Source organism: Ctenocephalides felis, unplaced genomic scaffold, assembly GCF_003426905.1.
Source record: "Ctenocephalides felis isolate EL2017-DRISC unplaced genomic scaffold, ASM342690v1 CF-g0.4_SCAFFOLD_03572, whole genome shotgun sequence".
Classification (NCBI taxonomy): Eukaryota; Metazoa; Arthropoda; class Insecta; order Siphonaptera; family Pulicidae; genus Ctenocephalides; species Ctenocephalides felis.
The window spans coordinates 29,071,851-29,090,024 of NW_020539726.1; the positions used below are offsets into that span (position 1 = coordinate 29,071,851).

Consider the following 18,174-nt stretch of genomic DNA (forward strand, 5'->3'; position numbering starts at 1 on the left):
TGTATAAATAATATTATGTTATTACTACAGGCTTGGATTGGTAGATATTTGCATCATTTTACATGCATAGCGTTTGAAAATAATCTTTAATTGAAAAATTGAAAATACTTAAGACTTTAAAAATGCGTTGGATATGCATAAGATTTTAATTCACGTTTATATAGTAGTATAATTATAACTTGGATAATCAAAATTGGAAAACAAAAAAAGCCTCGTTGATAAATTGGTGTCATAAAATACTCGTTCTAGTAATTAAAAAAAAATCATTCACTTTTTTAATTAAAATACGTCTTCCAGTTCGGTTGCTCTAGTCTACAAAGTAGGCGGGTGTAATTTCTAAGTCGTTTAACTCCTTGTAAACAAAAGTAGTGATTCACTTGTTTTGAAATAAGTCATGCACGACGCCTACTCTTCAAATGTTAGTTGCACTATTTGATGTTACAATGTTGCTAACTGATGTCGAACAAAAGCTGATTAACATATAAATATGTCACAATGAGAAGACTAATTAGTTATTGTTGTTATTTTAAATATACGCGCGCAGAAATGGAATGGAGCGAATGTCATTCAGGAGTGGGGTAAAATCTTTTATCTTATTAAATAAGAATACTAATTTTTTAATTTATCGAATTTTTGGGCGTATTTTCCAGCTCCAGATAGTAGACAGACAGGACAAAGGGATAAAATATTAATAAGAACTAAAAGTGCATCGTGGCAATCTTCTGAAACTTTGCTTAAGAATTTAAGGCTTAAAATTTCTATAAATCTAGAATTTTTTTAAAAATATCGATTTCTTTGAAAATTTTGAAATTTCTTGAAACTTCTGAAAGCCATCTAAGTCGGTTGATGCATACTGTAGAAAATGTCCAGGACATTTATTTGAACTATACAAGTGAACTTCAAACATTACAAATCTTGCTACAAATCCTAAAGAAATGGACAAAAATATTGTTCGTATTATTAAAATCTCTATAAAATATCTGATAATTTGATGTGCATATGTTTCATGACTTTTTTTTTCAATTTTTTTTGTTGATCCTCCGAAACCGCTGAATCTGCCTTTTTAATCCAACCATTTTTTTATTTCCTCAGTACAAGTGAAATGTTTTTAAATCATTCAAATCGGACGCTCCGTTCTCTCAGAAACTGAATGGCCATTTTTGCACTTTTTGCCCTTTATCTTCAAAACGACTAGACCCGCCTTTTCCAAAAACCAATTATCATCCTCTTCATTAATAGGAATCGAATTACTTTCGAATCGTCCAAATCGGTTGATCCGTGCTCTCAAATCATCGACAAAATATTGTATCTGCACATACATACATATACACACACTTACATGAAGTTTTTCTAAGATATACCAAAATGTTCAGAAATCTTTGAAAAGTGAAGATATGCTAAAATTTTCATTTTCGTTTTTTTTGCGATTACTATAAGTTACCCTACGAGAAGTTGAAAATAAGCTTAAAATATGAATTTATCAATCGAAATTTTCAAAATGTATTTATATTTGTCATTTCTCACTCATAAATATATTGTAGTTTGCTTATTAAAACTAGCAATAATAATAATAAAAAAAAAACAAAAAATAGATTACGTGATACTATGATAATGAATATGATAATATGAATGTATATAAAGAATATGAATATTATCAGAAAAGAGGCTTAGAATAAGAGAGCCATTAATTTTGTAATAAATACTACAAAGAATAAATTTAATTCATTGAATTATTTAACGAAAACATACTGTTTTATGCAATTTGTAAAAATGCGATTTCAATTATCCAATTAATTATTGCAGATTTAAAATATAGCAATTATTTTTATTATCAAAGTGTTGTCGACCACTGTAAAAATAATGTCGTCTGAAAACGCCGTCATAACAAATCAGTTGTTGCTTGAATTTCATATTCGTCTGTAACAATTTAGTATTAGAAATCATGAAATAAGATCTGCTGTAAATCTCGAGATGTCAACAATACAAAAAAGGCAGAGCACGTGCTTAATTAAGTTGCAAACGAAGCTACAGCTGATATGGAATATGATTCACTCGAATAAAAAGATTAAGACAAAAGTATAAGGCTAAGGATCAAAGTCGAATTCCTATTAAAAAAAATAAAACATTGCCACTAATCATTTCTCTTAGCGCTGCGTCAAATGCATCTAATGTTTTTCTAGCATCCAATAGTAGTTGATAAGTAGTAGAATCAGAGGTAGGCAGTTACAATCACCAACCCTAAGTAATACAAGAAGATGGTATCTAATATAAAACTTTCATAATTAAACAATTTGCCAAAGCCAGTTGCTAATGTTCCATTTCAATTTTACTGTTTTTACTATGTGCCCCAACTATAACTTAAGTCTAATCTGACCTTTATTTGCTCAGGACTCAAAGTCACCCTCGCGATGAAGGAAAAGAGCAAAAATGCGGCACGAAGTCGTCGGGAAAAAGAGAATGCTGAGTTTCTGGAACTTGCGAAATTGCTGCCCCTGCCTTCTGCCATCACTTCACAATTGGACAAAGCCAGTGTCATTCGATTGACCACAAGTTACCTGAAAATGAGACAAGTATTTCCGATGGTGAGTAAAAAATATACAATATAAAAAATTATCTTAGTTTAAAATAATAAGATAAGTCAAAATTAATAATAATAATAATAATTTAAAAAATGCTACATCCATAGACCTTATACTATTGTAGTATAAGGTCCACGGCTACATCTAATTTCTAATTGATTACATCGCTCATTTAGACATATTTTTACAAATTAAAAAAAAATTCATGTTAATTCTTATTAATTAAACTAGTGGGGTGCAAGGCATCGTGCTTTAAGGCAAATTGCTGGAACTTCCTGTACCGTAAATAAAATCTTGGTACGGAACCCAAAAAAATTTACACAACATACGTACACATTATTAAAATCTCTATAAAATATCTAATAATTTGATGTACATATGTCCACAACATTTTTGATCGCCAAATGACATTTTTTTAACTTATTTTTTATTGAGAGTCCATAATCGCTGGACCTGCCTTCTCAAAATTTAATCAGTTATTCATCTTGTCAATACAAGTAAAATGCTTTTAGAATTATTAAATCGGACGATTTGTTCTCTTACAAACTGAGTTACCGTTTTTAAGCACTTTTGTCTCATATCTTCGGACGGCTAGACCTGCCTTTGCCAAAACTAATCAGCACGTCTCCTTATCAATACGAATCGAATGTTTTTTGAATTATTCAAATCGGTTGATCCGTGTTTACCGATCATTTTTATTTTTTATTATCATCATAAGAATTTTTGTAAAATCCTTTTTCATCTTGTACTGAATTTTCTTTTCCGTTTGACTTTCGTATTTTGTCTTGCTTAAGTTAGATTTTTTTTTATCTGTTCAATCTTTACCCGCAAAGGACAAGAAATACATGTCACAACCGTACCCACGAAATTTATCACAGCCTATCCAACGCACACTTTTGAAAACAAATTATCATTATGACTTCGAATTATCCAAGCAAAAATTAATTGCTGGTAATAACAAAGTGTTCTACCTGTATACAATTGACAGTTCTTATTAAAAGAATTTGAACATAAAATTCAGAAAGTGGCCGCAAAGCAATATACATATTTATGCAAGGAAATTCCTCACTGATGGCGAAATTCTAAACGCTATGTACCCAACAGCAAATTGAGTATTAAACAAAGGTTCAGTCTTGTTATGAGAAATGAAGAAAACATGAACACTTTTTTTCACTCTTCAAAAACAATGATACGGATCAGACTGATGTAGGGCGTTGGCTCAATGCACTATTGGAAACTTGTTCGAACAAACATACTTCATCTTTCTCTTCTTGTATTCTGATTTTATAAATAGTCAATTAAAATATAAAATGATTCTTAAAGACTATGAGGTGATGGCCACACTTATTATTTATCATTAACTTATTTTTCGTCAATTCTTACGTCGTCGTTTCTTTAATATTTTCAAATCGTATAAAAGTCTATATATATTTCAACAATATTATGAAGTCGTTGACGCGTGTCGAATCGCCAATTATAAAGCGTCTTCGATAATTAACACGACACAAGTTAAAACGAAAAGTATAAAAATAAAAACGGCTGAGTCGTCGGTCGTCGCGCAGTTCCAGGCGTTACGGCTACGGGGCGCCCTTTGACACCGGAGTTTGCTTAACGATGCCAATAATACGAATCAGGGGTGGATATATGTATATATATTCGAATCATATATTCATATATTGTTAAGACTAAGTATTCTTAACTACTATTATTTGTAACGAGTGTAACTATAAATACTAAATATTTGATACAAAAAAGGAAGAAAAAATATAAGGTAGAGTGAAATCTAAAGGTCCGCTTGCAAAAGGGTCTGCCATCGATATCAGAAACAAAAGTTAAAATTTCTTAACAACAATATTTGAAAGTAGATGAAAAAAGATGTATAACCAGAATATATACATATATTCATATCATATTAAAACTAACTTTAATATTCTTGACTACTATTAATTGTAACGAACGCATAGATACGAAATATTAAATATAAAAAAATAAGTTAAGAAAAAATATAGAGTAGAGTGAGATTCAAAGGTCCCCTTGCAAAAAGGTCTACCACCGATATCTCAAAAACAAGTACAGGTAAGAATTTTTCAACAACAATATTTGAAAGTAGAGGGAAAAGATGTATAACGATTCATTACCTTGAATTTTACAACGTCGCTATCGGAACATAAATGAAAATGTTCGAAAATCCATAACATAAGTAATTCCTTTCGTTGTTGGTTTTTTTTCGGTTGTGAGCACTGTTGTTTAGTTTACAAAACTATAATATTTACTTCAAATATACTTTATTTAATTGCTTTATAAGATTTATTGTTAATTTTGAGTTAGATTTAACAGTTTATTTATTTTTATATGTGGGTGGGGTAAAAAAGACCAACTAAACTTTTATCCTGGAAAAGCTAAAAACAATAAAATAATGGCTAATAAAAAAGTAAATTGAAAAAAAAGCCATTTTACTAGAGATAAACTAAATAAAAATAGTTATTCCTACTGGTGATGAATATTACTGACAAAATACCATATCAAGGTTATATACAGTATTATCTCTGTAAAAAATGTACCCATGAAATTTATATTTTGCATGTTGTTGAATAATGTAACTATTATTGTGTAAAAACCTTTAAAATCAAAATATAACATTGGACCTGGTTGCCCCCGAGCTGACCCAATTGACCTCTACTACAGGATAAAAAGGATCAGGTTACAATTTTTTTGAAAAACAGCAAAAAAACACATTTCTAGAATGATGAATTATCTGGAATTTTTACTGAACATAGTCAGAGAGTTGTTTGTGTGATATGAGTTATTTGTTGTGATATAATTATTTTCGTTTTCACAATATAATTGCTCAAAACCAAATTCGACCTTTGGGCCCCACCCTACTCTATTATATTATGTAACTAATATATGTCTCTTATTATTTTTAATAATTATTTTTATTTGAAAATCATAAAGAAATAATTATAAACATATAGTTTTTCACTTTTAATTAGTGTTGCCTGAAATATATATAAAAAATATTGAATTCAGAAAATTACGTTGAAATAAATCAAATTTGTGAGTTAATAACAATATGAATAAATAAGACCAGAAATCACTTTATTTTAAAATAATTTGAAATAATTTCCTCAAAATTATAGAGAAAATTATATTATTACTCACTTAATGTATTATATAAGTAAATTATTTTCCATTTTTCATTTTAGCGTTTTCTAAGAAACATTAAAAAAAAGCTTTAAAATGTGGACGCTTCATTAAAATAAAAACTAATTTTATTTGGTAATTGATTATAAATCAAACCAATAAGCTAAGAATACCATTTGTTGTTACTTTATTGTGAATGTTTTAATGAATTTATCCTCAAAATCACAGAGAAAATTACTTTATATTGTTTTTCATTCTCTATTATAGTATTTGGTTACAAATATTGGAAAAAAAATATTTGAAGAAAAAACTATCTTTGCCACAACTATTTTAGATTCTGATGTCTGAGTATTTCTCTGCGAATATTATAATTATATTTAGTGCTCTTGTAAAATTATTATGGAATATTTCTATAGGAAATATTTTTGAAATTGTTATTGAAAATTTGTTCAAAAATGTTACTCTATAAAAATCTCAAAATGAAAAAGATTAACTGAAATAATGATACAGTAGGTATCTAAATAAATATATTGTACTAATAAAGCGATGTAACATTCGAGCCTCCTACTATATTAAAATATATGAGAAAATCTAATCTTTTCTGAAATCTATTATTGAACAATCTTACCCACAACAGTAAAAACATATTTGAACATGATACATTACAAGAAAAGATATTTTGAGCGCTGATTTTTAAAATAATATGTATATATATATATGCATATATATTTATATAACTAATTTAAAGCATATTTTATTTTCAAAATTAGAAATTTTAAGTCATTTGACATTCGTGTTTACTAAGTTTTCAAGAACCTATTTGTCAGTTTAGTGTTTCGTCATTTACAAAATCCAATTCAATTTTATATCTCCGAGAGATTTGTAACCTCTGTTTTCTCATCATCCCTCTGCTTTTCACAACTCGAAACGACACCCAAGCAATTATTGTACGCCCCATTAAACATGCCCTACTTTGAGCCCTCGGGCAAAAATCTCTGTTATCACACTTTAGTGAAGTTGAGAGAATTTTGTTATTATTATTATTTCCAATTCGAGCACACGTCACTGTTTTTTCTGCCTTTTGAAGTCGTATAATGATCTAGTTTGAATGTAGGTGTCACAGCATGATTATAACTGGACCATGGGAAAATGGTAAATGACATTGATTATTTTTTTAAAATTTGAACACTACTGTTAGAATATTCTATTTTATTTTAAAAATTGCAGATAATTTTTTTTTTAATTACAATATTTATTACAACTGTTAAATAATTTAACTTCTAGTAATAATAATGAACAATAACATGAATTTAAATAAAAAAGAGTACAAAATAAAGGATAGTATTTACATTAGAATGATTTCCATAGTATGATGATTTAATATAAAATAAAAGCAAATAAAAATAATAATAAAATTAATAAATAAAATAAATAAAATTTCAGAATAATAAAAATAATACTAGTAAAACAATAAAGTGGAAGATTATCCAAATAAGCTACTTATTGTAAACGACTATTCAATGTCTTAAAAATTGTTGATCTATGGACCTGCCTTAGCTTTAATTAAAAAATAATACTCATTGGATTAAACTCTACAAATTTTTTTTTAAATAATTTTAGCTTAATTCTAATCTTTTTATAAAAGCTTATAAAATTGTCTTGGTTTTATGTTATTTATTATGTCAATAAAAACAATTCGTTCCGTCCACAAAAATTCTTCAAAACATAAAATTTTGAATATTTAAATGTGAAATTATTGGGATTTCTATATCAATAAACCAATTTTTTGATAATTGACAAATGAATTCATATTACATAATTAACAGAATTGTTAAAAATAATTAATATAGGGTAGGTCGGGGCAAAAAGGTCCAATTTGACTTTGAGCAATTATATTGTGAAAACCAAAACAATTAAATCACAACAAATAACACATATCAATCAAACAACTATCTGAATATGTTCAGTAAAACTCCCAGCTAATTCATCATTGTAAAAATGTGTTTTCTGCTATTTTTCAAAAATTGGTCACCTGGTCCCTTTTACCCCAATGGCGAGGTAAAATGGAACGACTAGAAAAATCAATGTCTTATTTTTAATTTAAAAGGCATTTTACGAAATAATAGCTACATTATTCAAACAATGCAAAAGATAACTCTGTATATAACCTTGATCAGGTATTTTGTCGAAAATAATCATCAGCAGAGTTGGAATAACTATTTATATAATTTATCCCTTTTTATATTGCTTTTTAACTCAATTTATTTTTTATTAACATATTAACTACTATTATTAGTAGGGTAAGTTATAGTAATCGGCCGAAATCGAAAATGATTTTTATTTTGCATATTTTTACGTTTCAGAGGTTTCTGAACATTTTGGCATTTTTTAGAAAAAATGGATATTTGTGTGTATGTTTGGATACAATTTTTTGTCGACGTTTTCAACAGCACCGGTCAACCGATTTGAATTATTCAAAAAGCATTCGATTCCTATTGAGAAGGAGACGTGCTGATTAGTTTTTGGCGAGAGTTGGTCAAGCCGTTTCGAAGAGATACGAAGCAAAAAGTGCAGAATATAGAAATCGAGTTTTTGCGAGTATGGAGCATCCGATTTGAATGATTCAAAAAACATTCAATTTGATGGCGAGAAGTGATGATTAGTTTTTGGCAAAGACAGGTCAAGACATTTTAGAGATAAATGTGTAAAAAATGACAGTTTTTGAGGGAACGAAGCATCCGATTTGAATGATTCAAAAAATCTTTTGCTTGTATTGACTAAACGATTAATTTTGAGAAAAGAAATTTTTTTTTCAATTCATTTTCATTTTCATTTTTTTTTATTTTCAATTTTTTTTTATTATCATAAATAATTTAGAGTTTTATTTTAATTCTAGCTAAAATTCTAAAGCTTACTTATATACTGAAATATCACATATAATAATTTAAAAAAACAATTAATACCTCGAATATTTCATTACAGTACGTGAAGTTCCAGCAATTTGCTTAAGCCACGATGCCATACACCACTAGGTTTATTATTGCATGTACCAAAGACTAGATCAAATTATTATGAATCAACTAACACAATACTATTATAATGAATCGATAAATTACCAACAAGGTATTTTAATAACCTCACTACAATATTTTCGAATGGACACAACTGTAAAGTTATATGTATGTACAGTTGTACACCACTAGTTACATAGACCAAAGACTAGATCAAATTACTATGAATCAACTAATAAATACTATTATAATGAATCGATAAATTACTAACAAGGTATATTAATAACCTCACGACAATATTTTCGAATGGACACAACTGTAAAGTTTTATGTCATGTACTTGTACATTTAATATCGTTCGTCCATCGTAATTCCTCACAAGTTAATTCTGTGATGGTAGCAATGAGTAATTTTCCGGTACTTAGTACGTTGAATTATTACATCTTCTGTACCCGTGACTGATACTTGAAGAAAATTACCTTCGAAGAGAATCAAATTTATAATCAAACATAATCTACGACCGTGCATTTGTAATAAAATACTGTATACTGATAAGGTGCAATAGCAATATTATAGTATATTTATGAGGAATAGTTAATATGCATTTTTAGGCATAGGAAATTGCACAATTTGTTATGGCTGTTAAGTGATTGTGTACGGTTTGGATTTATTGACATACCATCGATGTATTTAAAAGTCTATTTAATTAAATATATATTGAGGTTGTCTTTTATAAATATGCAGGGTGTCCCAGAACTCAACGTCAAGTCGGAACAGGGCGATAGTATTGAAAATTATTCTATATAGTTCGAAAATTATGAGCTTTTAAGTACAACACAGACCTTTGGTAAAACTGTGATCAATTTTCTTTTACTAATTTTGTTCATTTAAATTTTAGATCCATAATCGAAAATAATAGTTCTAGGACCACAGTCAGAAGTGAAAACAAAATTGCCCCAGGTTTTCTTAGAATTAAATCTTTCTGTTAAACCATGAATAAATTTTCAAAATTTGAGAGACTTTCCTTAAAAAAAAGTACTAAAGTGTCTCGCCAGATTTCAGCAAAAGTTAGTGCATTTTGATTGTAAAAGGGTAAAATATTTGATAGTTACATAATAAAAAAATCTAGTAAAAAATAAAAATCGCATGTTGAAATATCTTTACAAACGACCCTTACGCCGAATTGAAACAACGTAAAATGTATGTACTGCACACAAAATATTTTTCGTTCCGTTTTTTCTCTTTAAAAAAAAAAAACTACCAATAACAGGAATACAGATTCAGTAAATGGTTTGGAATGTTTGTTATATTGGTAAATGTTTTCAATAAATTTATAAAAGAATAAATTAACTTACTTATTATTCCAACAATTTAAAACTACATTTTCTGAACATATGATTAATTTTAAATACACCTTTGGCAAAAGTCATTTTATCAATTTTTATAAAAAAATTGTAGATATTGTAGTTAGTAAGTAAATGCAGAATTCAGTAATGAAAATTTAATTAATGTTTGTAAACCTGATTTGTTTCTTAACACTTAACTTTACGTTCATACTTCCTTTGTATTTTGTAAATTTAGGCTGTTAATTTTAATTTTTATGAACTTCTATCAAGCATGATTTTTTATTCAAAATAAAGAAACAGTTTTGGGACCATGATTTTGTTTTTGCATCATACTTATATTATTGAATTTTTGTAAAATACATTTATTCAATTTAATTCTTATTTTGTTATAACTGTATTTATTAATTGTTTTGTATTACCTGAAAGAAGCATATATACAATTATAATTTAAGCGTATAACATTTATATTTTTACTACGTTTATAATCTGTATTTGAATAAAAAATTGCATGAAGTTTCCTTTTTTTGATAAAAATAAATCATTTTGCTATTTGTAAGCTCCATAAAATTAAAGGAATTCATGATAATATAAAATATACTTTCATATTATTTCAAGTTAATGGTAAGGCAGTAATAGCATTTATAGAAATAAATAATTGTGCGTTCAATAATATACATTTTTTTTAAATACTTAGATCATTATCATATATTTGTAAGCTTCATAAAATTATAGACAATCATAAATCATAAAAATACTCCTAAGCATTTTCAGTAACTTTAATGTGCAAAGAGCATTTATATTAAGTCCGCATCAAAGTACACAATTTTCAAAAAAAAATAAATAATGACAAATTTAGTATTTTTTATTCAAATTTTTGTATTACATTCATCAATTTGTCTCTCACATCAATTTAAACCGAACATATATTTATACGTTATGCGTAGCCACGTCATCATATCTAATATCTATTGATCAATACTTCAAATACTGGTAGTGGCATCTTTAACAATAGAATTATATTTCGATAAAGGAAGATACATCACACTTCGGCAGTTGACAATTCGAACAAGTCTATAAAGTTGTTCTATTATATATTATACACAACAGAGAGATTCCTCTGATACAAAAAAACACCGGGAAGAAAATCAATTGAGTTCGATGAGATAAAAGTATTGAGATAAAAATATATGATGAAATACGAAAAAATACTGTATATTGAATATGAATCTCACAGGAATCTGAATAATGTTTGTAATTAATTATTAGTTAAATTTTTTTTATTGATTTGTCGATTTTTTTTTCACTAGGTCTAGGAGATGCTTGGGGTGCTGCGCCCCCGTGCGCTACTCCCCGAGACCCTGCGATGCGAGAACTGGGTTCCCACTTGCTTCAGTCGCTCGATGGATTCATATTCGTTTTGGCGCCCGACGGCAAAATCATGTACATCTCGGAAACAGCTTCAGTACATTTAGGACTTAGCCAGGTGCGAAAAAAAATTGATTTATTTATATGTATTATTCCCCTTGTATTAAGAGTAAGGTGACCATATTTTTTGCATAAAATCCGGGACGGATTAAAATGTGTGTGAGAGCGGAGGGGGTGGGGAATAAATTGTTGGTGAGCTAAAAACTTATATGCACATTTTTTTGGTTCAAATTTTCTAGTTGAAATATATTTAAAAAAAATATTGGCAATCAATACATTTTTAAAAATCCGGGACAATCCGGGACAAAACACTTAAAACCGGGACAAATATTGCTTTTACTTTTTTTAATTATGGTCACCTTAATTAAGAGTGAAGATAAAACCTTTTTTATATTTTTCTTAATAAATTATTTTAAAATGTGAATTAGAAAATATTTATGAGACCTCAAAGACTGGAGTTTTGAAAATAAAGCTAATCATATTAAGTGCAACATAAAGCTTTGGTGAAACTATGATCGTTTCTCGGTTTTATTAATTTTGTTCATTTAAACTTTAGATCAAAAATTGTAAACAACATTTCTAAAACCACTCAAAAATAATGATGTAATTAGCCCAATTTCTCTAGAATTAAGACTTTTTGTTGAACTATCTTAAAAGTATCTTTAAAATGTCTTTAATATATAGGCTAGGCAAGAGCTTAGTGTTAAGGGTGGATCCGCGGGTGATAAAGTTCACCATTAAAACAAATAATATATGATTTTTTTAACAATACTATTTTAAAGTAGAGAGCAAAAGATGTGTAACCAGCCTTTGCCTTAAATCTGTCGGCATCGCTATAATAAGATAAACGGTCACACTGGTAGTTTGTTTACCGAAAGTATATTTCATCGTTGTTAGTTTTTTTTTCGTTTTGACCAGTGCTATTTAGTTTACAATACCTGAATATATTTTTCTAATACCTGAATATATTTATGTACTTAAATATACGTGTGTATCGTTACTTTTAAATTATTTTCAACCGTTTTTTTTTTAATATAACCTCTAGAAAAGCTTACGTCTTGTTGTAGCAAAAAGGACCACCTGGCAAAATGTAAATAATAAGAAAATAGTGAGCAACATACAAACTAGTTATAAGAAACATTTTTATTAAGGCAATTTGCACGAACTTCGCGATACGTATTATATACAGAATCTACTTAATCAATAATAGTTTTGATTTAACTTTTAAGATTCAAAATATTCAAATTTTTTGAGGATTTAAATTTTTAAATTCAAATTGTTATTTTGGAAATGAAATGTTCGCATTCACTAAAAAATAATCAATATGATTTATAAGTGATATCTTTCAAAAATATTTATAAAATCTGCAATTGTATAAATTAAATTAATGTATCTAACACATTTCATACATTTCGGGTTCAAAAATCTATTATAGTTATTTTAAATGTGAATCAGTTGTGACTTTACGATACATAGAACGTACATATGCTTGACATAGATTCTGATTAGAATCGCTTAAGCACATGACGACACTCTAAACTGTGATGAATTTTTATAATTCAATCCTTTATTTTAGACGAATAATATTTTAGTACGTTATTTCTAACGTTATAAAAAGATCCATCAAAATCGTCAAAAAATATCTCAGCATTTATTTACGAAGAAACGTCCCGGCCGATCTTTACGGAAAACTAATAAACGCAATTCCCAACCAATATCTTTCGAACAGTTTTTGAATTTTTAAAATCGATTCATGATTCATGACTGTGAGCTAAAATGTGGAGGAAAAGTTTTACATTTTTCTGCTAATTATAAAGGAAAAGCTTTGCTAATCGCCGCACAAAATTTTTGAAATCGGTTCTCAGGGGCCGTTCAAGTATTACGTAAGCACTATAGAGAGGCGGGAGGGGGTTGTTAATTTGCTTATTTTGAGTTGACATAGGTGGCAGGGGAGTCTGGATGATGATTATGTCATAGGTAGTATTTTTATTTTTTTTACATTAATTGCAAAATGTTTGCGTAAGCATGGGGGTAGGGGGTAAGAGCTTTGCTTACTTCTGCTGACAAGGGGGATCGGGGGGTAAATAATTGTAATAAATCTGCTTACGTAATACTTGAACGATCCCTCAGATGTTTTTGAGAAAATGTCGAAGAAAAAAAATAATCGCATATGTACACACATATAAATTTTCCAAATTTAGTTTCAATCAATTCAAAATAACATGAAACATTGAGAAACCATGAAATTAGCAAATCGCATTTTGTCGCGAAAACAACTTCTCCTTTGGGAAGTTAACTCTCAATCCATCAGTTCATTTACCCTCGTTTATCTATCTATTATAGGTTGAATTAACGGGTAACAGCATATTCGAATACATCCATCAAGCCGATCACGAAGAAATGACCGCAGTACTATCAGCCCAATACCCCGGCGGCGCCCCATTAGTGGGACCTCCACCCATAACGGGCGCCGGCTACCGGGCTCAGGCACAAGAATTGGAGAGCGAAAGGGCTTTCTTCATACGAATGAAGTGCGTGCTGGCCAAGAGGAACGCAGGTCTCACGTCCGGAGGATTCAAGGTAAGGGATAAAAATAGTTTGCTCACTCTGGAAACATTATATTATATATAAAAATAGAGCTCTCGATCAAATGATTCGGTAAAACTCGAAAACGGCTAAACCGATTTGGCCAGTCTTAGTCTTAAAAAATTCGTGCTAATCAAGGGTCGTCGGAAAGGTGAGATATTATTTCAAAATCGAGTAGAAACTTTACATTTTTAATTTGATAATTTTTGTAGAAGCGTAATTTAATTAAAACAATGGACAATGGCTAATACGTCAAATGTCGAACGTTTTTGACAGATGATATTCAATTATTTTTAATAGAATGTTTTACATGAATATTATTTAATTATGATTAAATTGTAGTAAGTAGTTTTGTTTGTAGTTTTATTTATATACAAAAACGTTATTAACCGGGCCGCAAGTGTTACTAGGGACTCAAAATAGCAACTTTTTTGAAATGTTAATATGACAATGCACTTTTTGGCATATTTTTCTCAAACACAGTGCTCTGAAAAATCTCATTTGTATAATTATATACTCATTAGTATTTATAAAACAATTTCTAGGTTATATTATTTTTTATTTATGATATTTAAATTCAGAACCTAAATTTGGTATCGATCAAACGATTGATCGAAGAATAGATAGTAATATATGAAGATCCGGTGTTAAAAATGTCCACCACCGGTGTGTCAAAAATCAGTAAAGTTAAGCATTGTTTAACAACGATATTTGAAAGTAGAAGAAAAAAGATGTATAACCAACTATAACCTTGATTTGAAAACGGTAATCTTTGAACATCCATAGTAAAAGTATTTTCTTCAGTTGGTAGTTTTTTAGCATTAGTTAAAAATGTAATTAATTTGTAAAATACCTTTAAAATTATAATAAGGCTTTAAACCTTTTTGCCACCTGCCCGTTTCAAGTTACCCCGCCTATAGGGTAATTTTTGACAGACATAAGAAAATCACATTTCTACAAAGATGAAGTAGCTGGCAGTTGTACTGAACCTAGTCAGATAATTGTTCGTTTGAAATGTGTTATTTGTTGTGACATAATTGTTATGGTTTTCACAATACAGTTTATATTTGCTCAAAGTCAAATTGGACCTTTGTGTCTTGCCCTTTCCTTTTAATTTTCCTTTAATTCATCGAAAGTAACTTGAACTTTTCAAAAAGCAGGTCAAAGAAATACTTAATTTATTTTCTATCTCTCCTCGCAGAAAATTGAAATTTTTTTATAAGCTCAGTAGTATTATTTAGAATTATACACAAAATCCAGAATCCAAAAAGAATCTGAAAAACTTGAAACATAATCAATAAGTGGAAAGACCAAAAAAGACTTGGATTGGATTATATCATGTTTTCTATAGAAAGTGTATAAAACATCCAGTTTGATTGTATTGACAAAATATAGACAAATTAATGGGGTTTGTTGTTTTTATAATACCTCATTGTATATAGCATTCAAATAACACATTCTTATACACTAAAAGTATTCATTTTTTTGATTCTCTAGAAATTGATCAGCAAAACAACGTTTGCCGGGTCAGCTAGTTATCAATAATAGTTTAGTCTCTAATTAATAGTCTCATCTACTACAATTTATATTTAAGATGTCTCAAGCGACACCCATCTGGAAAGTTCTATAAATAAGGGACTGAATATGTATATGTTATCCAAACCTTACATTTTTTCATTTCACCTCCGATAACGTGGCTCATAAACCCTTTCTTGTGTGGGCATTATCGACGCTTAAAACAAAACTCGTCAAAATAAGAAAAACAACGAAATTGTCGTCTCCAGTCGCGACGAGTGTCAGTTTGTTTCAGACATAAATCTATCGGCCATTGCGTCATTTCCACGAACGCAGGAACAAAAGAAGTGGTCCCGGCAATAAGTTTAATGTCAAATCATTCATTGCCGTCGTATTCACCTTACTAAGGATCCATTCATCCAAAACATATGAGTAAATAGGGTAGAGCGGGGGACAAAGGTCCGATTTGAGTTTCAGCAAAACCGAAATAACTACATCACAACAAATAACACATATCGAACACAAAACTATCTGAGCATGTGCAGTAATACCTAAAAATTATATTAAGGCCTCGTAAACTAAACAACAGTGCTCACAGTCAAAAACATTAACAACGAAAGAAAATACTTTGTTATGGATTTTCAAACATTGCCGTTTATCTTCCGTTAGCATATATATGTCATACATGTTTTCCCTCTACTTTCAAATATTGTTGTTAAAAAAATCATAACTTCACTTGTTTTGGAGACATGTTTTGGTTATACATCTTTTCCCCTCTACTTTCAAATATTGTTGTTAAAAAAAATCATAACTTTACGTGTTTTAGAGACATCCAATCAAAATGATGGCTGGTTATACATCTTTTTCCCTCTACTTTCAAATATTGTTGTTAAAAAAATCATAACTTCACTTGTTTTAGAGACATGCAATCAAGATGATAGCTGGATATAAATCTTCTCTCCTCTACTTTCAAATAATGTTGGTAAAAAAAATCATAATTTCACTTGTTTTGGAGAAATCCAATCAAGATGATGACTGGTTATACATCTTTCCCCCTCTACTTTCAAATATTGTTGTTAAAAAGACTCATAACTTCAATTGTTTTTGGGATATCGATGGGAGATCTTTTTGCCACAAACATTATGCCCTAGTCTACTCTATATCAGATAAAACAAATAAATAACTCATACTTAAAAAATATATTCAGGCATCGTAAACTAAACAACAGTGCTCAAAACAGAAAAAAACTATCATCAAAATCTATTGTTGAAATTTTGACAATGTGGACGTTTTAAGTCTGATTTAAGGTGATGCTGATTACACATATTTTGCCCTCTACTTTAAAATAGTATCGGTAAAAAATACCATATTTTACTTGTTTTGGAGATAATAGTGGTGGAACATTTTTTCCGCGGATCTTTCAGCCCCGCTCTTCTCTATATGAAAAGTTCTGAATGTGGAATAAAATGTTTTTAACATTTTGGTCATTGGTCTCTTATGTACAAGTTACCAAAAAATCTTTCTGGTGAACGAAATTAAGATATATGACGAAACATGATTTTAATACTACGACCAACACATCTGTTTTTGGCTCGGAAAAATGACTATTTCAATATTCTTCAATTATATTTTTTGATGTGGATGTGGCTTTAGCCCACAGTAGTCGTAAAATATTTACGCTTTCTTTGTTTCTGTTAGCCTTTCATTCGTCTTTGCGCATTCAGACGTTTGTCTCAACTCCAGAATGCTGGTGGCGGCCACTCATGATTTCCAGCAGTTCCAAATCATTATACTAAAAGATATTTTAACTTATTTTTTTACTACACTTTGATTAAAATCCTGCTCTCCAGTCACTGGATTATTGGCATTCAATTTAGGCTCACTAAAATCTGGTCTTTCAGTCACTGGATTATTGGCATCCAATTTAGACACATTAAAATCTGGTTATCCAGTCACTGGATTATTGGCATCCGATTTAGACTTATTAAAATCTGGTCCTTCAGTCACTGAATTATTGGCATCCGATTCAGACATATTAAAATCTGGTCCTTCAGTCACTATATTATTCCGATTCAGACATATTAAATCTGGTCCTTCAGTCACTATATTACTGGCATCTAATTTAGACTACTAAAATCTGGTCGTCCAGTCACTGGATTATTGGCATCCGATTCAGACACATTAAAATCTGGTCATCCAGTCACTGGATTATTGGCATTCGATTTAGGCTTATTAAAATTTGGTCCTCCGGTCATTGGATTATTAGCATCCGATCTAAATTTATTAAAATCTGGTTCTTCAGTCACCAAAAAGCTCTACAACTTACTTAAGGTAAAATGTCACATGCAACTATTTATTTTATACACTCATAGATAGCCTTCAAATATTCCGAGCAACTTTATTTTAATTTTTTTTTTTCAAAAATTTCAATTTAACAAATTTTACTGTATACATTACCATATAATTGCCAATACACAAAATTCTACACTTCTCCGTGAAAATATATTCGTCAATCCTAGTTATTACGGACGAGGATTAGCAGCCACTTGTGTCAACTACTGTTTATTAT

General features: G+C 29.3%; 2 protein-coding genes across 2 annotated transcripts in view; one reads left to right on the forward strand and one right to left on the reverse strand.

Annotated features, from left to right (window-relative positions):
• Positions 1-11,119, reverse strand: part of LOC113388343 (protein single-minded-like) — an 18,131-nt gene extending 7,012 nt beyond the window's left edge. The window contains exon 1 of the mRNA XM_026625731.1: positions 11,068-11,119. Within this exon, the coding sequence (XP_026481516.1) occupies positions 11,068-11,119 (52 nt within the window). The remainder of the gene's footprint in view (positions 1-11,067) is intronic.
• A 150-nt stretch (positions 11,120-11,269) lies between these two features.
• LOC113388344 (protein single-minded-like) lies at positions 11,270-17,739 on the forward strand. Its single transcript, XM_026625732.1, has 4 exons — positions 11,270-11,330; positions 11,387-11,562; positions 13,848-14,100; positions 17,456-17,739. Exons 1-4 carry the CDS (start codon positions 11,270-11,272, stop codon positions 17,737-17,739), a joined length of 774 nt encoding a protein of 257 aa, XP_026481517.1.
• The last annotated feature ends 435 nt before the right edge of the window (positions 17,740-18,174 follow it).